The 21,760-nt window shown below is 44.0% G+C and overlaps 1 protein-coding gene across 2 annotated transcripts in view; it reads left to right on the top strand.

The window, feature by feature from the left end:
- LOC121576615 (talin-2-like) overlaps positions 1–21,760 on the top strand; it is a 155,482-nt gene that overhangs the window by 97,081 nt on the left and 36,641 nt on the right. For both annotated transcript variants that reach the window (XM_041889903.2, XM_041889902.2), the window contains exons 8-29: positions 66–193; positions 295–358; positions 519–623; positions 1,985–2,140; positions 4,593–4,694; positions 4,823–4,899; positions 5,838–6,024; positions 6,166–6,279; positions 6,764–6,872; positions 7,536–7,744; positions 8,057–8,155; positions 8,477–8,644; positions 9,922–10,216; positions 11,575–11,741; positions 12,464–12,592; positions 13,897–14,010; positions 14,314–14,562; positions 14,664–14,792; positions 14,921–15,023; positions 16,112–16,320; positions 17,252–17,371; positions 19,786–19,983. In XM_041889903.2, the coding sequence (XP_041745837.1) occupies positions 66–193; positions 295–358; positions 519–623; positions 1,985–2,140; positions 4,593–4,694; positions 4,823–4,899; positions 5,838–6,024; positions 6,166–6,279; positions 6,764–6,872; positions 7,536–7,744; positions 8,057–8,155; positions 8,477–8,644; positions 9,922–10,216; positions 11,575–11,741; positions 12,464–12,592; positions 13,897–14,010; positions 14,314–14,562; positions 14,664–14,792; positions 14,921–15,023; positions 16,112–16,320; positions 17,252–17,371; positions 19,786–19,983 (3,231 nt within the window). The remainder of the gene's footprint in view (positions 1–65; positions 194–294; positions 359–518; positions 624–1,984; positions 2,141–4,592; positions 4,695–4,822; positions 4,900–5,837; positions 6,025–6,165; positions 6,280–6,763; positions 6,873–7,535; positions 7,745–8,056; positions 8,156–8,476; positions 8,645–9,921; positions 10,217–11,574; positions 11,742–12,463; positions 12,593–13,896; positions 14,011–14,313; positions 14,563–14,663; positions 14,793–14,920; positions 15,024–16,111; positions 16,321–17,251; positions 17,372–19,785; positions 19,984–21,760) is intronic.

The following is a 21,760-nucleotide window of genomic DNA, read 5'->3' as shown; positions in this document are numbered from 1 at the left end:
CTAGCTTGAACTCAGTGTAATGTACACTCTTTCTTTTCTCTCTTCTGTCTCCTTCTCTCCTCTAGGCCAGAGATGACATACTGAACGGCTCCCACCCTGTGTCATTTGATAAAGCCTGTGAGTTTGCTGGAATTCAGGCTCAGATCCAGTTTGGACCCCATGTCGAACACAAACACAAGCCTGGATTCCTAGAGTAAGTCCTTTTATCAGATATAATTAACAAAGCATGTTTTGGAAAGGGAAATGCCTGTACATCATGAGTGTAAACTTGTCAAATGTGATTTATCACCATAGCCTGAAGGAGTTTCTACCCAAAGAGTACATCAAGCAGAGAGGGTCGGAGAAAAAAATATTTGTGGTATGTTCAGTATTGTCCAGTATGTTGTAAGCATGGATTTATATGTTATCAAAGGGAAATAAAAAGCATGTGAATTAAAATCAATAATATTCAGAAAATGTAACAATCTTAATACTCTGAAAAGTTCATATTGCTGTACCTATTTCCCTCTGACCCGCAGGATCACAAAACCTGTGGAGAAATGACAGAGATTGAGTCTAAAGTGAAGTATGCGAAACTAGCAAGGTCCCTTCCGACATATGGGGTCTCCTTCTTCCTGGTGAAGGTAAGATAAAATAAGAGAGGGTTGTATTTTCCAACAGAAAGTAAACTGAACGATTTACTATGTAAATACAGCTGACTGCAAAGTTAAGATTAGCCTTGAGAGCTGTGTGTGCATGCGAGCGAGAGATAGCGAAAGAGAGTGAGAGAGCGATAGAGAGTGAGTGAGTTAGAGAGAGTGAGTGAGAGAGAGATAGCGAAAGAGAGTGAGTGAGAGAGATAGATAGAGAGAGTGAGTGAGAGAGAGACGAGGAGAGAGAGTTGGGGGTTTTAAGAGCATGATAAATAATTAATTTTAGCAGCACTCTCTCACACAGCAACCACAGCCAAAAACATAGATATACTGTAGGTAATGCACATTTTGGAAGTTTATTGCAACCTTTAATTTGTTAATTGTCACTCTTAAACCAGCTCAGTGCTCCCAGAACAAGCCTTCCATAACTGTAAGGCTCCTAAATATGATATGGAAGGAATTCAGCCTGTCTGTGATGGTGGGACTACGGCCAATGAAACCTCTCTGACAGTTCACCTGTGCTGTGAGTCCCAGACCAGAAGATGTTTCAAAACCTCACCCACCTGCTTTGTCCGAAATAAAAGGTTACAGATTTAAGATCTCTAACATGTCAAACCACTTCAGATTCCAAAATCTGACTTCCTGAGTTGAATACACTGTGAAAAACGACTTAAGCAAAGACAATGAACAATTGGAATAGTTCTCTAAACATAGCTACCATGATATTCAACATAATTTTATCTGACCTTGGATGAAAAGCATTGAGTCTGTACAAGTTGCTCTAAAGCTGTTCCCTTGTTCCTGTCTTGGAGCTATACTTTTTTAACCTGAAATAAAAACAATTGCCTGGAGACGTGAAAAGGTATTTTTCAACTCCCCGTCCTCCTAACTGTTAATTGTGTGTAGTGTTCAGCGTTGCTGGAGTGGTGCCTCTGAAGTGAGGCATAATGGATTGTGTGCGGGCAGAGAGGAGGAGGGCACTAGAGCCAGGCAGAGTCAGTGTGCTGCTGCTGGTGGAAGCTCCATCCTGACAAACTGACAGCCAGGCTGAGGCTCCCCTAGCAACAGAGGCCTGGCCTGGGGAAGGAGGGGGATGGCCTGTTCAGCAAAACAGCAGGGAGCCCCGGTTAAACAAGCCTGAACTCTGCAAGGTCACTCCCCATCCGCCCTCCTCCTCCACTGGGGCTCCTGACTCAGGACAGACAAACAGAACAGAGCATGTGTGCTATCTGTGGCAGGCAGTGCTGCTCCGCTGCTGTTTTAATTTCTCTGAATAAAGAGATGTCCCCAGTGAATCATCTGTGTAGGTGTTTAACACCTATGAAAATATTGTGTTATGTCTTGTCTGTTAGGAAAAGATGAAAAGCAAGAATAAGCTGGTCCCTCGGTTACTGGGGATAACCAAAGAGTCGGTGATGCGGGTAGAAGAGAAGACTAAAGACGTGGTTCAGGAGTGGCCCTTAACCACGGTGAAGAGATGGGCTGCTTCTCCCAAGAGCTTCACCCTGGTATGACCTGCCCTCAGTCTACTCCAATCCCACATTCACAGGAACACATTCCACTCTCTTAACCTCTCTTCTGTCCCTCACATCTCCATATACAGTGGGGAAAAAAAGTATTTAGTCAGCCACCAATTGTGCAAGTTCTCCCACTTAAAAAGATGAGAGAGGCCTGTAATTTTCATCATAGGTACATGTCAACTATGACAGACAAAATGAGAATTTTTTTTCCAGAAAATCACATTGTAGGATTTTTTATGAATGTATTTGCAAATTATGGTGGAAAATAAGTATTTGGTCAATAACAAAAGTTTCTCAATACTTTGTTATATACCCCTTGTTGGCAATGACACAGGTCAAATGTTTTCTGTAAGTCTTCACAAGGTTTTCACACACTGTTGCTGGTATTTTGGCCCATTCCTCCATGCAGATCTCCTCTAGAGCAGTGATGTTTTGGGGCTGTCGCTGGGCAACACGGACTTTCAACTCCCTCCAAAGATTTTCTATGGGGTTGAGATCTGGAGACTGGCTAGGCCACTCCAGGACCTTGAAATGCTTCTTACGAAGCCACTCCTTCGTTGCCCGGGAGGTGTGTTTGGGATCATTGTCATGCTAAAAGACCCAGCCACGTTTCATCTTCAATGCCCTTGCTGATGGAAGGAGGTTTTCACTCAAAATCTCACGATACATGGCCCCATTCATTCTTTCCTTTACACGGATCAGTCGTCCTGGTCCCTTTGCAGAAAAACAGCCCCAAAGCATGAAGTTTCCACCCCCATGCTTCACAGTAGGTATGGTGTTCTTTGGATGCAACTCAGCATTCTTTGTCCTCCAAACACGATGAGTTGAGTTTTTACCAAAAAGTTATATTTTGGTTTCATCTGACCATATGACATTCTCCCAATTTGAGTCCCTGGCGGAGTAGTGTGTTACTGATGGTAGGCTTTGTTACTTTGGTCCCAGCTCTCTGCAGGTCATTCACTAGGTCCCCCCGTGTGGTTCTGGGATTTTTGCTCACCGTTCTTGTGATCATTTTGACCCCACGGGGTGAGATCTTGCGTGGAGCCCCAGATCGAGGGAGATTATCAGTGGTCTTGTATGTCTTCCATTTCCTAATAATTGCTCCCACAGTTGATTTCTTCAAACCAAGCTGCTTACCTATTGCAGATTCAGTCTTCCCAGCCTGGTGCAGGTCTACAATTTTGTTTCTGGTGTCCTTTGACAGCTCTTTGGTCTTGACCATAGTGGAGTTTGGAGTGTGACTGTTTGAGGTTGTGGACAGGTGTCTTTTATACTGATAACAAGTTCAAACAGGTGCCATTAATACAGGTAACGAGTGGAGGACAGAGGAGCCTCTTAAAGAAGAAGTTACAGGTCTGTGAGAGCCAGAAATCTTGCTTGTTTGTAGGTGACCAAATACTTATTTTCCACCATAATTTGCAAATAAATTCATTAAAAATCCTACAATGTGATTTTCTGGATTTTTTTTTCTCAATTTGTCTGTCATAGTTGACGTGTACCTATGATGAAAATGACAGGCCTCTCTCATCTTTTTAAGTGGGAGAACTTGCACAATTGGTGGCTGACTAAATACTTTTTTTCCCCACTGTAGCAACATAAATAACTGCTAAATAGTCTGTTGTTGTTGTTACTACCCACAATCCACAGTGTTATTGTTCACTTTTCAATAAGCAGTTATTGTATATATTAGACTGTGTATACAAGGGATTTTACTGGAAGAATGTGAAGCACTTGGATGTTTTATTCATTTGAGTGCTTTTTCAATTTAGTATTTTTGTTGTTGTCAATATTGCTGGGTTTTTTTTCATCTCGCCTTATTAAGCAAGACTTCACTCAACTGGAATGAATAACCCATTTAAAGATTAATAGCAAGTGCAATTTTTAAACATACTCAAAGGTGCATTTGCCAACATTGATTTGAATTAAATATTACTTGTCTCACATAGGCAGCCTTTGAAGTGTATGATACTGATATTGAAAATGAGTATTTTCATATTTAATCAGCTCTTTGAGGACTCAGAATCGTAGTGGAACGGAGTCAAAGTGTGTCTGTTCATTAGGAGAAGGAATGGTGAAGGTGTTGCCGACATACCTTTAGTCCATTCAAAGCTTCTTTCTCAGTACTCCCACATCTTCCTGTGCTTGTGTGGATGGAAATAAACTTTGTGAACTTATAGCACAGCATGACAAAGAGCTGTGACACCTTGTGAAATTAGAAGGCCCTGGTTCAACCTTGATCTCTGAGAAAGCTGCTGTACTCCACATACGACATACACACACTTCTCCATTTCCTAGAGGTATCACCAGGATACTGTGGGCCTATGTACTGACAGATGGAGATTAGTTATGTGATGAAGATATTGCTACGAGAGGCGTCCATTTTAGTGGACCTGTGCTGTAACTTCAGTATCTCTTCTGACTATCTGCTTGTACCCTGCAGGACTTTGGGGAGTACCAGGAGAGTTACTACTCTGTTCAGACCACAGAGGGGGAACAGATTTCTCAGCTAATTGCAGGATACATCGACATCATCCTCAAAAAGGTAAGTCAAGGCAAACCAGAAATGACCAAACCAGAAATTACCAAACCAGAAATGACCAAACCAGAAATGACACTTCCCAAGTACTGTATTTTCTTTATTATGACACCTTTTGATATTCCCTTCCACAGAAGCAGAGTAAGGATCGTTTTGGCTTGGAGGGAGATGAGGAGTCCACCATGCTGGAGGAATCGGTCTCTCCAAAGAAGTAAGAAAGGTTCATAATGCACATACTAAATGGTCTTAATAGGGTGTAGTCCCATTTACGTTGAGAATGCTGACCAGCCATATTCAGAAACTACAGACTAGTTCCTCATGTGAATGTAAACCTTGGTTTAATTGTGCATATAATCACATTTCTGCCTGCCCCGCATTACACCCCTTAGAAAAAGAACACAAAATGAGTTAGACTGAATTTACCTATAACATACTGTATAGTATCTGTGAGTTAACATGTTCTCTGAAACACTATCCCAGAATGCCCTCTGTTGTCCCTCTCTCCTTCAGGAATGTTAGCTTTTAATTTTTCCTAACCTCCATAAGAAAAAGCCCCCAGGGCAAGACAGCTATATTATTCTGCAAAAAAAGCACGAAATCATCAGGAAGACATGAATGAAGATATCATGTTCCTGGAAGCAAAAAAATTTTTCTCCACTGAGTTCATCCCAGTTGCCTAGTTTTCCTCCTGGCCTGGCCTTGCAGCCAGACTCCTAAAGACTCCCTAATACAGATGGACTCTTGTCCTGTCACGCGAAACCCAGACACAGGTTGTTATTGGAAATCTGTTTGTCTCATAGCGGATCCTGCTGTGATAGACACTGGGCATCATATCACTCCCTGCTGTTTAGGTGCCAATGGACTCATGTTTTTGTTCTCAGCACAGAACATAATTGCTGCCTCTCAACATAAGCAGTAATTAACCAATAGTGAGTGTGGCTTCTGTTGACAAGGGCAGGGAATAGCGCTTTTCATGTGTTTCAGTGCCTATCGGTGCTAACTCACTGTAATGGCTTTGTTACTACTGTCCCATTATTAGGGAGAAAATAATGAGCATTGACATTCCTTGTCAGAGGTTGTCCTGTAAAGGTCCAAATCTCTCTCTCTCTGTCTCTCTCTCTCTCTTTCTCTCTCTCTCTCTCCTCTCAGGTCCACCATCCTACAGCAGCAGTTCAACAGGGTGGGTCGTGTGGAGCATGGTTCGGTAGCACTGCCAGGTATCATCCGCTCTGGGTCCATCGGCGGCCCTGACAACACCTTCAACATGGGCACCATGCCCTCTGCACAGCAGCAGATCACCACAGGGCAGATGCACAGAGGACACATGCCCCCACTGGTGAGCATGCCCGCTGGCACCCATGCCAATGTCAAACAGTAGGAGCAGTGATGTGCAGAGAACCTTGCTTACACCATCACTAACTACGATCTTTGTGTTTGTGTATAAAAATCTGTAAATTCTGTGTGTATGTATTGTCAGAGCTTGGCCCAGCAGGCCCTGATGGGGACCATTAACACCAGTATGCAGGCGGTGCAGCAGGCCCATGCTGATCTGGGGGAGGTAGATAACCTGCCTCCTCTGGGCCAGGACATGGTGAGTTCCCACCTCCATTCACTAGACTAATCCCTTTATACACTACAGCCACAAAATCTCACCATTCAAAACTTTTCAAACACTCAGAACCTTTTGGTCAATGCATCCTGGTCAGTGAAGATTAATTTGCTATTTTAGGTTGTTTTTGGAAAATAGATACAATTATTAATCCCATTGAATGTCTTTTTTTTTTAAGATGCAATTTTGGCATTTTCCCTCTGTGTTGGTTTGCTAAGCTAAGCATAGAGAAGCTCTGAGTTTATTTTAAATTCCATTTGAACTCCCATGTTCCACGTGTAATTAGGTGGTGGAAATTGACTATAAATATGAAAGATGTACTTTAAAGCTCGAGACTGGTGCTTCAAAAGCTGTAGGAGTTGTGAAGAAACCCTAGTCCTTTAATCACTGATAATAAAGTTTATATGAGTTGAAAATCTCCCACTCTGATGAAAGCTAATACCCGTCCTTCTCCCTCTCCTGAAAGGCGTCCAGAGTTTGGGTTCAGAACAAAGTGGATGAGTCCAAACATGAAATCCACTCTCAAGTAGATGCCATAACAGCCGGAACGGCATCTGTGGTTAATCTTACAGCAGGTGAGTGCAAGAGGTTACCTACTGACATTTTGAACCATGTACTCATGTAGAGTTTTCTGTTATATTTGCACTGGAATCCTTGTTTTCTAAAGGCCTCTAGACCTAGCTTGAGAGAAAAGGCGCTTATCTTCAAATGCAAACCCATAGGGATAGAATCAATACACACGTTTTCCGAGTCAGTGTGGAGCACTCAGAGAGGAGGGGCTCTGAGTTCCCTTTACATAATGGAGCATTTCCCATTTGCCCTAATACATTTTTCCATTGATGGAATAAATATTGTGTTGTCTTGAATCTGAACTGGATGGCAGCCTCTCCCTCCTCTCCCTGGCTGGAGCTGTGCCATGCTGCTCCACACTGCTCCCTGCCAGCCTTTTGTTAAGTTTTAATCTATCCCAGCCATCTGTTGGATGGCACTGAGGCTCCCTGTTATCGTCCAATAGAAACTTTTACCTCTCCACAAATGACTATCACTTCTCACTTTCTCTGTACTTATCTCCACAGTAGCATATCCAATGTGTTTTCATTATGATGGTGACACTGATGTGTGTATTATGACACCACCAAGGTTGCTGCTTGTGGTTTGGGCTGAGAGAGTGGAGACTGTGTCAGAGGCAGAGCAGAAGGCACTGGAAAGGGTTAACAAGGATTTTCTCTCTTCTCTAGGTGACCCCACAGACACAGACTACACGGCGGTGGGCTGTGCTATCACAACCATCTCCTCCAACCTGACAGAGATGTCTAGGGGGGTGAAGCTGCTGGCAGCGCTGGTGGAGGACCAGGTGGGCAGCGGGCAGAACCTGATGGGAGCTGCCAGGACCCTGACAGGGGCCGTCTCTGACCTGCTCAGGTCTGTGGAGCCTGCGGCTGGAGAGGTACAGACACAACACAGCACTGTTCTAACCATCACATCTGTTCTATTCTCCTTATTGCAATGATTACACAGAGATTAATAAGACCTGCATGTGTACTGCCTTTTTAACAAAGGCACTAGTGTGTTTCTATAGTATGTTTTCTAAAACAGTTGAAGGACACAATAATTATGTGTCCTGTAGATATAATCACTGAGAGCTATTTTGGTTCGTGATGTGAACTGTGTCTGAGAACAGCCAAGTTCTGTGATTGGGCTGTGGTGCCGCGGTGGGGTCAGTGTTGTGAATGTGGTGATGTCATCCTCTCCCATGCAGCCCAGACAGATGGTGCTCACTGCAGCAGGAAGCATAGGCCAGGCCAGCGGGGACCTGCTGCGTCACATGGGGGAGGGCGAGACTGACGAGAGGTTCCAGGTTGGACTGCACTTTACTCACTGTTTCTATAGTTCCGCTGCCAAACAGGAAAACACGCATGTTCCCAGTTCCTGTTTAAAGCTGCATATACACTTATGTAATGGTATCAGGCTTTGTTTTCTTTAGCTATTGTAATTGAGTGGACAGCAAATCCCTCATGAGAGAATGCCTGTATTTCCACTGTTTCTGCATACTAACTATACAGCTATATAGCTACCAGAGTTGAGACCACATAATGAAAATGTCCTTATTCAGTCCTTCCAGTCACGTTTGCTTAGCTCTACTGTGGCTGAGTGAGTGACGTTGATGAGTTTGTTTCAGGACATTCTGATGAGCCTGGCCAAAGCAGTGGCCAACGCAGCTGCCATGATGGTCCTCAAGGCCAAGAACGTGGCCCAGGTGGCAGAGGACACGGTGCTGCAGAACCAAGTGATTGCAGCTGCTACTCGGTGTGCCCTGTCCACCTCACAGCTGGTGGCCTGCACCAAGGTACTGCTCCAACTGACGCCCACACCCCTTTTCCCTGTCTCCTGTAGCCATGGAGGGCAGCTCAGGGCAAGGACTGGTGATAGGAGAAGACCTGGCTTACTGAACTGAAATGGCTGTGTTTGTCCTATCTCTTGATTTCCAGCACAGACTATACCCTATACTAAATGAGTTATGTCAAGAATAGCATTATCAGTCTTGTACACACCTAAATGAGTCCCCTAGGCCAGTGGTCACCAACCGGTCAATTGTGATCGACTGGTCGATCTCCAAGGCATTCCTAATTGCTCGCCAAACATTTCTGCAAGAAATCCAATGATAAAGCCTTGCATTCCTATTTCGTCTCGCGCTGTTGGTGGTAGGTGCACCCGATTCAGCTGCCGGGTAGGCGAAGTGTTCCCATTTTGAACCATTGAATGTGTCTGTCTGAAGGTACAAACTCTGCCTTCCCGGTGGGCCTGGAGAGCAAATCAAGTGCACCTATTGGCCTACCACTGGCCAATCTGATACGTCAGATTACAGTCTGCAGCTTCCTCGAGCGCACAACAAAGTTGATACTGTGAAATTTCAAAACGTTTTAAACCATGACTAAAGAGAGACTGTCAACGAATACAGCAAAAAGCTGCTGTTTCTATGAGTGAGTTAATGTTTAAGTTGTGCTACAAACAGCACTGCAGCTGCAATGAATGAGTAGGAAAGTGTATCGATAGGCTTGTGTTGTTATTATTATTAGCTTGGGTCTTTTTTAATATTGAGTAATATCAGTCTCAGTGGCGGGAGGGAGGGAGGGCAGAGTGACGTTGAGAGGCGGACCCTCTGCTGCTCTCCCCTCTGCTGAGAGTGACCATTAGATGCATTTCAGGCACCAGCCCAGTTAAATAAAAAAAAGCAAATTATTTAAATGTATGCTCACTCAGCTGTGCCTCACAAGTAATACAACTGATCTATTATCGGTGTGATCATATACCTCAAGTTTTGAAATATAATTTTGAAATTTTGAAACAATGCAATGGCAGGGCAATTCAAGCATAGCCAATATGTAGTGATTATGTATTGAGCCTATAGCATACTGCACAAACCTCATTGCTACAGAACTGTTTTTAATAGGTTCATGTTGAATTGACTTATGTTTTTTATGTCAATGTATCTCGGCTTGCATTTTGACTCAGAAAGTGATCTTGACTCAGAAAAGGTTGGTGACCACTGCCCTAGGCCTAGCATCTCTGAATGTGTTGTATTTTGAAAGTGGCCACTAGAGATTGTGGACTGTGTTCGTCCAGGTGGTGAGTCCCACCATCAGTTCCCCGGTGTGCCAGGAGCAGCTGGTTGAGGCAGGGAAGCTGGTGGACCGCTCGGTGGAGAGCTGTGTCAAGGCCTGCCTGGCGGCGACAGACGAAGGTGAGCTGCTGAAGCAGGTGGGTTCCGCGGCCAACACAGTGAGCCAGGCACTCAGTGACCTGCTGCAGCACGTACGCCACTATGCCAGCTGTGGTGAGCCCATCGGACGCTACGACCAGGCCACAGACACCATCATGACCGTGACTGAGAGCATCTTCACCTCCATGGGAGATGCAGGTGAGCTCTGGGAGAGGAGAGGAGGGGAGGGGAGGTGTGATAAGGGGAGAGACGGGTTTAGTGCGGAGGGGAGGGAAGTGGTTGATAACTATTTTGTTGGTGGTGGGGAGAGAACCTTTCACTCTTTTGATTAATCTTGCAAGTATTTTCACAGTTCTGGCATCCAGCAGTTTGAGTTTCAAACCTTTAGCTAGCTATTATCCAAGGACATAGTAAGTAAGAATTATCACTCAAGTAGGTACCAGTATTTAGCCTCTGTTTCTTGTCTTTTTTTCCTGAGACTTTCACTGGGGTTGTTCCCATGTATTTTGACTGAGTGGGACCGAAGATGTTGTCAGGTTATGGTTTATATTAACTGACCTTCAAAACCCTGCTGTTGAAACATTTTCAAAGACTGAAGTATTTGTTATGTTTCGCCATGAGTCTGAAGAATTCCTAATCCCAGCCTATCCTCAAGGGGTTGTAGAAAACATGTCATCGAAAACCACTACAGAGCTTCAAATCTGGTCTCAATCACTGTTCAATGGTGCTTTGAAACTTAAAAGAAAACATATGACCTGACCATTTTTGGAGGGTTAAAGGGATACTTCGGGATTTTGGCAATGAGGCCCTTTATCTACTTCCCTAGAGTCAGATGAACTCGTGGATACTATTTTTATGTCTCTGTGTCCAGTATAACGGAAGTTAAGTTAGAGGTAGTTTCGCAAGCCAGTGCTAACTAGCATTAGCGCAATGACTGGAAGTCTATGGGTATCTGCTGGGGAAGTAGATAAAGGGCCTCATTGCCAAAATCCTGAAGTATCCCTTTAACACTCTGACTTTCATAAATTATAGTTTTTTTTAAATTGCTGTAGTTCAGCCAAGTATCCTTTATTATGAAATATGTCTTTAAACGTCCCATTTCACTGATGGAGACCATTTCTGTCTGTAAATACTGTAGGATGTAAAGTTGCCTGGATGTCATGCGTTTGATAGTCTTCTCTCTAGTTATTTCTAGCTGTAGGTGAGTGTTTAGGAATCACGGTTTTTTATAGGCTGACTGGGGGAAATATGGTAGCTTCTAAACAGCACTATAGCAGCTTTCTAGTGATTTTATGTGTATTTTTGTGAAGGAATACAAGAATAAAGAAATATTATTTTTTATAACCAGAGTGGAGAATGCCAAAGGAAACTGTTGTGATACTGTGAGTACGATACCAGAAGGTGAAAAGGAAGCCGTGTAGTGTGTGTGAGGCCCAATGAGGGATCAGTAATCAGAGAGTAATCTAGGCCATGTTTTTGTGGCGATAGCACAGTGGGGAGGTATTGATGTCGGTCTCTCCTCTCTGATCTCTCTCTTTCTCTGTGACCCTGTGTAGGGGAGATGGTGCGTCAGGCCAGGGTGCTGGCTCAGGCCACGTCGGACCTTGTCAATGCCATGAGGTCAGACGCTGAGGCCGAGGTTGACGTGGACAACTCTAAGAAGCTGCTAGCCGCAGCTAAACTCCTGGCTGATGCCACGGCCAGGATGGTAGAGGCTGCTAAGGTACTAAGACGGAAGACCACTGCGCTATGCTTATTATAATCCTCGGAAGGATTAGTGTATGCCATTAGTTTACAGTATGTCATATTAGTGTATTATCATTAGTGTCATGTCTGCAACTAAAACTAGAATTCTACTTATATAATTTGATAGAAAGGAGATTTTCAGTATTCCTGCTGTAGTCTGAGCCATTGCATCTCTTTAGAGAGGAAATAATGAAAGGGCAGCACCAATGGTTCTTAATAAGCCCTTGGAGCTGTAGACAAGTATAAATGAGCAGGATATTATCAATGTGAAAACGGCAGGCAAGTGAAACGTGTGACACATTCATCACGAATCCGCTGCTGTTACAAAGAAGAAATGGGACTCTTGCACTGACGGTTTCCTTGGAAACTGTCAGAAAGCAGACAGAGCCTAATGCCTCTGCATTTAATATACAGTCACGGTGTTGGGGAAATATTTAGAGTGCTACTGAGACTATGAGAGAGGGTTTGATCTTCCCTTTGCCACTGCAGAACTACGATTGTATTTAGTGGTGTTTTTGCTTGCTATACAGACATAGCAAGCAAGAACACCACTAAATACAATCGTAGTTCTGCAGTGGCAAAGGGAAGATCAAACCCTCTCTCATGTCTGCGTGTGTGTGCGTACGTGCTTATGTGTGTATGTGTTTGTGTGTGTGTATGTCTGTGTGTGCATGTCTGCATGCATGTCTGTGTGAACAGGGGGCTGCAGCGTACCCAGAGAATGAGGACCAGCAGCAGAGGCTAAGAGAGGCAGCAGAGGGGTTACGCGTTGCCACGAACGCTGCAGCTCAAAACGCCATCAAGAAGAAGCTGGTCAACAGGCTGGAGGTGGGTGGAGGGAGAACGAGAGCACATTGTAACCTTTGTGCTACCATTGAGACCCTGTCCTGCTGTAGCTTTGTAGCAATCAACATTTGTCCTTCCTCACAAACCCCATAAGTCCATCCAACACCATGACACACGATTAAAGAGGAGAGTGTGTGTCAGATTGAACTACCTAGATCTATGTGAAGATGGATGGATCTCCCCCCAAGCCTTGGGAAGTGCATAGCGAAAGGCTGAAATAATTTAGAATTAATTTGCACAAATGAGGCATATTTAGCATATTTTCTACTTTATTTATTCTCCTGCAGCAGGAGGATGTGAAGTCCATTAGTTGTGTGAATGAGTTAATTGTAGTGTAAAGATTTGGGTTTAGCCCTTTAGTATGAATCAGTCCCTAATGACAAGACCCTCACTTCAGTCATTTGGAGCTTCCATTGCTCACTAACCCAAGGCTGGAATCAGTTTTCTATCATAGATGCACATCTCTCTCTCTCTCTGCAGCCTGTAATAGTAATGGGTTCCACCCCAAACAGGATACAGAGATAATAAAAACCATTTAGAATGTAATGGGTTTAGATTAACTGAGAGCATACCTCCACCTGCCCACTCAAATGGCTGAAATCTCTCCTACTGATTACCTAAAGCTTTATATCTGTTTAGGTTTCCACACATAGCCATATGTATTGTATTCTTCCCAGCATGCTGTGCTCTTGGGAGCGTGATAAATATGTAGTCCATACATTTCGCCAGCTCTCTCTCCTCTCTCTCTCTCCGCCACTCATCTCCCTCCTCTCCTCTTGCGTTGTGCAGTCTGTTTGTTTTCCCCAGGACAAAGATAGCATTGTTGTTCAGGTTCTTGTTTCATCCGCCATCCTTCCGCCCACAAAACCTGGAATGTCTTTCCTCTTGCCGCTTTCCATTTTGTTGATACTTCAAAGGATGTCACCTCTGTGTGGATTAATGGCAGTAGAAAACATGTATTGTACACTGCTTATGTATTTTATGAATTGTCAACATTGCGTGTTGAGACAATGTTGTACTCGTCCCAAAATACAGTAGTAGGAAATGTTCAATGACTTGGATTCCACAAAAAGTTGTCATTTTTTGTCAGGTGTCGATGTCCACTGGAAAATTCTGAAATAACTCTTTGGCTTAGTTTGTGACCCCTCATTTAGTTTGATCTATCTGGGAAGCTCAATCTGATACTGTATACAAATAAGTACTACACGACCCTCTTCTATGTATCTGATGTAAGCCATTTACCTACAATAAACCTCTGTCAATATCTCTCTCTGTTTCTGGAACAGATTGCTGCTAAGCAGGCTGCGGCTGCTGCTACTCAGACCATCGCAGCTGCCCAGAATGCTGCTGCGTCCAATAAGAACACTGCCTCTCATCAACAACTAGTACACAGCTGCAAGGTACAGTAATATGGATAGAGATTGACCCACAGCGAACAATATCACTCTTGGATCACTTTTGTGGAAATACCTACAGATCTAGGATCTTAATTTGACCTATATTGTCACAGCAAAATAATCACGAAGCTCATATGCATTTCTTGCGTTGCAGAAAAATTCTCAGCAACAAAAGAGTGACCAAATTAAGATCCTACATCTGTACACTATTGAACCAATCCTATCACTAGCCGGTTGCTATATTGGCAGCATTTATATTGCTGTTTTCATTACATTGGTTTAATCAAATGATATGTGTACTTGTAGGCAGTGGCAAACCACATCCCTCAGCTGGTCCAGGGGATGAGGAGTAACCAGGCCCAGCCAGAGGAGCTCAGTGCCCAGATAGCGCTTATCATGGCCAGCCAGAGCTTCCTACAGCCTGGCAGTAAGATGGTGACGTCTGCAAAGTCAACCGTCCCCACAGTGACGGACCAGGCTGCAGCAATGCAACTTGGCCAATGTGCCAAGAACCTGGCCACCTGCCTAGCTGAGTTACGGACAGCCACCCAAAAGGTAAGTCCTTTAACCCCCTATCCACAGCTACTGAAGGCCATGTTTTCATACAGCTCAGACAGCCTCTGGACTCTGTTTGAGAATGGTTTGTGTCTGTGTAGGCCCATGAAGCCTGTGGTCCATTGGAGATAGACTATGCCCTCAATGCTGTCCAAACTCTGAGGAGTGAGCTTCAAGATGCCAGGATGGCTGCACACGATGGACAGCTCAAACCACTTCCTGGGGAATCGGTCAGTGCATTAGCATAACCAAGTCCATTATAGAGCATTTGGAATACAGTGATTTGTGCCAATCATGCAAAGCAAATCTGCAGATGTGTGAAAAGGCGTGACTTGGTGCTCCTGTGTCATCCCTACAGCTAGAGAAGTGTGCCCAGGACCTGGGTAGTACCTCCAAGGCTGTTGGCTCCTCCATGGCTCAGCTGCTGACCTGTGCTGCCCAGGGCAATGAGCACTACACAGGTAGGAAATCAAACACAGAGAGAGTGCACTGCCAATGATTGAGCAGTACAAGAGGAATGTTCACCTAAACTCAAGGCAGACTTCATTGAGTGTCTGTGTAGATTGTTTTGGACTCTACTGATTATTTTCTGTCCTTTTGGTTAGATAGTATTAGATGATATTAGGAACAGTTTGCAAAATGTCACAATCAACTAAAGGGTCCCAGTAAAGCTCTACCAAGTGGGGTGAAAGAGGACAAGTAGGGAGCAGAAACCCTGACAGGCATTCGCTTTCCCTCCACCAATAGATATCCAAGTGTAATTCAATTCTTGATTTAGTGATGTTGTTATCACTATTGCCTATGAGGGAGGAATAAACCCGATGGGTTCTGCTGCACAGCTGGGCATTTTCTTTAGCCTTCATTCTAGCTCCATTTAGTCTCTCAGGAGAATTGATAAAGACACATTTTTGAATAGTGTATTCTAACAATGGCTGCTTCCTCCCTCCCAGGCTGTGCTGCTTCAAGCTGGGACTCAGGGTGCTACTCTCTCTCTCTCATTCATCTTATTTTCACTAGATTTAACATTCCATCAGCAGTGGCTCCACTCGGCTGGATAATGCAATTTGATGTGATTTGCTGCATTCCCTCATCTCTGCTTTGTGTGTAATAAGTAAAGCCCCAATCCCACATGGTGCCTCATCTCCTATCTAACTCATTTGTTTTAACAATAGGGGTGCTTTAGATTGGGCTCACCGTGCTGTTCCTACTGTTCAGTTACACATTACCAACAACTCTTTCTATTCATTCTGAACACTAAAGCTGCACCCTTGAATGTGTGTATGTACATATTTTTGTGTAAGGACATATTTAGTGAAGGGATAATGAGATTGAAATGAGGTAGGATACAGCTTGGAGTTTGGCTAGTGAATAAATCATGATGTAGCTAGCCAGAGGCAGAGTAGGTTGTTTAGCTGCATCTTAAAGAACAATAATGAGGCACAGTGGGACGTTGACACCAGGTTTTCCATCATTATTTCCTGGACTAGCTTTGTTATTCTAACTCCCACACGTCCACTCACTTCCACATCTGTCTGTCTGTCATGTGTAGGCGTAGCTGCCAGGGAGACGGCCCAGGCCTTGAGGACATTGGCCCAGGCAGCCAGAGGTGTGGCGGCCAGCACCAAGGAACCCCAGTCTGCGGCGGCCATGTTGGATTCTGCCCAGTACGTCATGGAGGGATCTGCCATGCTCATCCATGAGGCCCACCAGGCCCTGGTCTCCCCTGGCGACACAGAGAGTCAGCAGAGGCTAGCACAGGTGAGGAACTCGCTGACTGACTGTATTGACGTCTTACTCCTAGACAATTGGGTTCGTGTTCCAAGCACAGTTTTTTCTGTCAGGATCTTTCCTCTCCTCTGCTTTCTGGCTGATAACTGATTTGTAAACACTGCTACTCTCCATAACAATTATCTGCTTTAAGTGTTGCTATTTTCTTTCCTCTGTCTCCTGCTTAGCGATCCTCTCACATGAACGCTAGCTGCAGGACAACTGCTTATTTGCAGCAGGGCCTTTGGGAGATAAACATATTGGTTGGCATATCAAATCAAATCACATTTTATTTGTCACATGCGCCGATTACAACAGGTGTAGACCTTACAGTGAAATGCTTATTTACAAGCCCTTAACCAACAATGCAGTTTTAAGAAAAATAAGTGTTAAGTAAGAAATAGATAACTAAAAAATAAAAAATAACTAAAGAGCAGCAGTAAAATAACAGTAGTGAGGCTATATACAGGGGGTACCGGTACAGAGTCAATGTGCGGGGGCACAGGTTAGTCGAGGTAATTGAGGTAATATGTACATGTAGGTAGAGTTAAAGTGACTATGCATAGATCCTCTGTATGCAGGGTCCTCTGTAGCTCAATTGGTAGAGCATGGCGCTTGTAACGCCAGGGTAGTGGGTTCGATCCCCGGGACCACCCATACGTACAAATGTATGCACACATGACTGTAAGTCGCTTTGGATAAAAGCGTCTGCTAAATGGCATATTATTATTATTATATTATTATTATTATTATAATAAACTGTCTGTGACAGTAGCATACATTTGTGACATGGATTGTCCTTCTCCGCTTGCAGGCTGATTTGCATTTGATATGTTTTTCGTTTTCATAGCTGTGCCCAGGGACTGTGGACACTGTGGACATTTGTCAGCACACTGACAGGCTTATCTGTGCTGTGTTGCAGGTGGCCAGGGCAGTGTCCCACTCTCTGAATAACTGTGTCAACTGCCTGCCTGGCCAGAAGGATGTGGACATGGCCCTAAGGAGCATCGGAGAGGCCAGCAAGAAACTGCTGGTGGACACTGTGAGTCCTGCTGCCAGATGCACGAGGCTGCAGTTTGGAGTGTTGTCTTATACGCAACCTAAATATAAGGGCTTATAGAAGAGCACGGCAATGCTGTCCTTAACCTTAACACACATTTACCATTCATTACTGGAGTCATTAATCATCTATACAGGCATCTCACATCTATCCAGGGCAAATTCTAACATAAACATAAGACCAAATATGATATGGATTATGATCTACAGCCATTTTTATTTCAATATCCAATCATTTCTCGTTAGCAATTAAGTACCTATTTTCAAGTATTGTTTTTAATTAAAATGGTCGAAAAGAAACAAAAATAGCTTCTTACCGAAGATAACTTTCTCAAGCAAAAATTTTGCTAGGACTGTCTGGGAGTGGTCTGAGTGGGAAGGGGAAAACTGAAAACTAGCTGTTATTGGCAGAGAGGTTTGGAACTCTCTTTCTTATTGGTCTATTAACAAATTTACCAGGCAGGCCAAAACACCATCCCAGCAAAACAGGCTAAAATGTCAGGCGGTCTTTTCAAATGCTCTTAAACTGAAAGGGCATTATCATCATTTTCACAATTTCACAGTATTATTCCAACCTCATAGTTTAATATATATGCACAACTGAATGCATTCAACCAAAATGTGTCTTCAGCATTTAACCCAACCCTCAAACACAGGACAATTACGTTTTTGACTGTACTGGGCCTTTTAATGTTACAAATGATACTAATAATGAGTATTTACAGTATGTACAGTGAGGGGAAAAAAGTATTTGATCCCCTGCTGATTTTGTACGTTTGCCCACTGACAAAGACATGATCAGTCTATAATTTTAATGGTAGGTTTATTTGAACAGTGAGAGACAGAATAACAACAAAAAAATCCAGAAAAACGCATGTCAAAAATGTTAGAAATTGATTTGCATTTTAATGAGGGAAATAAGTATTTGACCCCTCTGCAAAACATGACCTAGTACTTGGTGGCAAAACCCTTGTTGGTAATCACAGAGGTCAGATGTTTCATGTAGTTGGCCACCAAGTTTGCACACATCTCAGGAGGGATTTTGTCCCACTCCTCTTTGCAGATCCTCTCCAAGTCATTAAGGTTTCGAGTCTGATGTTTGGCAACTCGAACCTTCAGCTCCCTCCACAGATTTTCTATGGGATTAAGGTCTGGAGACTGGCTAGGCCACTCCAGGACTTTAATGTGCTTCTTCTTGAGCCACTCCTTTGTTGCCTTAGCCGTGTGTTTTGGGTCATTGTCATGCTGGAATACCCATCCACAACCCATTTTCAATGCCCTGGCTGAGGGAAGGAGGTTCTCACCCAAGATTTGACGGTACATGGCCCCGTCCATCGTCCCTTTGATGCGGTGAAGTTGTCCTGTCCCCTTAGCAGAAAAACACCCCCAAAGCATAATGTTTCCACCTCCATGTTTGACGGTGTGGATGGTGTTCTTGGGGTCATAGGCAGCATTCCTCCTCCTCCAAACACGGCGAGTTAAGTTGATGCCAAAGAGCTCGATTTTGTCTCATCTGACCACAACACTTTCACCCAGTTCTCCTCTGAATCATTCAGATGTTCATTGGCAAACTTCAGACGGGCCTGTATATGTGCTTTCTTGAGCAGGGGGACCTTGCGGGCACTGCAGGATTTCAGTCCTTCACGGCGTAGTGTGTTACCAATTGTTTTCTTGGTGACTATGGTCCCAGCTGCCTTGAGATCATTGACAAGATCCTCCCCGTGTAGTTCTGGGCTGATTCCTCACCGTTCTCATGATCATAGCAACTCCACGAGGTGAGATCTTGCATGGAGCCCCAGGCCGAGGGAGATTGACAGTTATTTTGTGTTTCTTCCATTTGCGAATAATCGCACCAACTGTTGTCACCTTCTCACCAAGCTGCTTGGCGATGGTCTTGTAGCCCATTCCAGCCTTGTGTAGGTCTACAATCTTGTCCCTGACATCCTTGGAGAGCTCTTTGGTCTTGGCCATGGTGGAGAGTTTGGAATCTGATTGATTGATTGCTTCTGTGGACAGGTGTCTTTTATACAGGTAACAAGCTGAAATTAGGAGCACTCCCTTTAAGAGTGTGCTCCTAATCTTAGCTCGTTACCTGCATAAAAGACACCTGGGAGCCAGAAATCTTTCTGATTGAGAGGGGGTAAAATACTCATTTCCCTCATTAAAATGCAAATCAATTTATAACATTTTTGACATCCTTTTTTCTTTCTTTTTTTGTTGTTATTCTGTCTCTCACTGTTCAAATAAACCTACCATTAAAATTATAGACTGACCATTTCTTTGTCAGTGGGCAAACCTACAAAATCAGCAGGGGATCAAATACTTTTTTCCCTCACTGTACTTATAATGAGAAGGAGTACTGAGGCCTATAGTTGTTTCTCTTCTGTGTGTCTCCAGCTCCCTCCCTGCAGTAAGTCCTTCCAGGAGGCTCAGAGTGAGCTGAACCATACTGCAGCTGAGCTCAACCACTCTGCAGGGGACGTGGTCCACTCATCCCGGGGTACCAGCAGCCAGCTGGCCATGGCTTCTGGGAAATTCAGCGAGGACTTTGATGAGTTCCTGGACACCGGCATTGAGATGGCCGGACACACTCAAGTAGGTATCATTAACTGTAGAAGATTCCAACAGCCCCATACAGTGCATTCGGAAAGTATTCAGACCCCTTCCCTTTTTACACATTTTGTTACATTACAGCCTTATTCTAAAATTGATTAATTAAAACATTTTCCTCATCAATCTACACACAATACCCCATAATGACAAAGCGAAAACAGGTTTTTAGTAATTTTCGTAAATGTATTAAAAATAGAAAACAGAAATACCTTATTTACATAAGTATTCAGACCCTTTGCTATGAGACTCGAAATTGAGCTCAGGTGCATCCTGTTTCCATTGATTATTATTGAGATGTTTCTACAACTTGATTGGAGTCCACCTGTGGTAAATTCAATTAATTGGACATGATTTGGAAAGGCACACACCTGTCTATATAAGGTCCCACAGTTGACAGTGCATGTCAGAGCAAAAACCAAGCCATGAGTTTGAAGGAATTGTCTGTAGAGCTCTGAGACCGGATTGTGTCAAGGCACAGATCTGGGGAAGGGTACCAAAAAATGTCTGCAGCATTAAAGGTCCCCAAGAACACAGTGGCCTCCATCATTCTTAAATGGAAGAAGTTTGGAGCGACCAAGACTCTTCCTAGAGCTGGCCGTCCGGCCAAACTGAGCAATCGGGGGAAAAGGGCCCTTGGTCAGGGAGGAGACCAAGAAACCAATGGGCACTCTGACAGAGCTCCAGAGTCCCTCTGTGGAGATGGGAGAACCTTCCAGAAGGACAGCCATCTCTGCAACACTCCACCAATCAGGCCTTTATGGTAGAGTGGCCAGACGGAAGCCACTCCTCAGTAAAAGGCACATGACAGCCTGCTTGGAGTTTGCCAAAAGGCACCTAAAGGGGACTCTCAGACCATGAGAAACAAGATTCTCTGGTCTGATGAAACCAAGATGGAACTCTTTGGCCTGAATGCTGAGCATCACGTCTGGAGGAAACCTGGCACCATCCCTACGGGGAAGCATGTTGGTGGCAGCATCATGCTGTAGGGATGTTTTTCAGCGGCAGGGACTGGGAAAGATGAATTGAGCAAAGTACAGAGAGGTCCTTGATGAAAACCTGCTCCAGAGCGCTCAGGACATCAGACTGTGCTGAAGGTTCAACTTCCAACAGGACCATGACCCTGAGCACACAGCCAAGACAACGCAAGAGTGGCTTCGGGACAAGTCTCTGAATGTCCTTAAGTGGCCCAGCCAGAGCCCAGACTTGAACCTGATCGAACATCTCTGGAGAGACCTGAAAATAGCTGTGCAGCGAAGCTCCCCATCCAACCTGACAGAGTTTGAGAGGATCTGTAGAGAAGAATGGGAGAAACTCCCCAAATACAGGTGTGCCAAGCTTGTAGAGTCATACCCAAGAAGACTCAAGACTGTAATCGCTGCCAAATGTGCTTTAGCAAAGTACTGAGTAAAGGGTCTGAATACTTATGTAAATGTGATATGATATTTCCGTTTTTTATTTTTAATGAATGTGCAACAATTTCTAAAAACCTTTTTTTGCTTTGTCATTATGGGGTATTGTGTGTAGATTGATGAGGGGATAAAACTATTTTATCCATTTCAGAATAAGGCTGTAACGTAACAAAATGTGGAAAAAGTCAAGGGGTCTGAATACTTTCCGAATGCACTGTATATCTGATTCATCTCCCTGTGAAATAAATGTGGATAATTGTTACGACGCCTGAATATACTGTTGGTAGACAGTTTAGGTTAAATAGGATAAAACGGAAATGCCTCTGAGGTAGTCAAATGTTGAGTGGTTT

This window comes from Coregonus clupeaformis, chromosome 11 (assembly GCF_020615455.1).
Source record: "Coregonus clupeaformis isolate EN_2021a chromosome 11, ASM2061545v1, whole genome shotgun sequence".
Taxonomy (NCBI): domain Eukaryota; kingdom Metazoa; phylum Chordata; class Actinopteri; order Salmoniformes; family Salmonidae; genus Coregonus; species Coregonus clupeaformis.
Note: the sequence above shows the minus strand (reverse complement) of the source record. Positions and strands in the feature narration are given on the sequence as shown.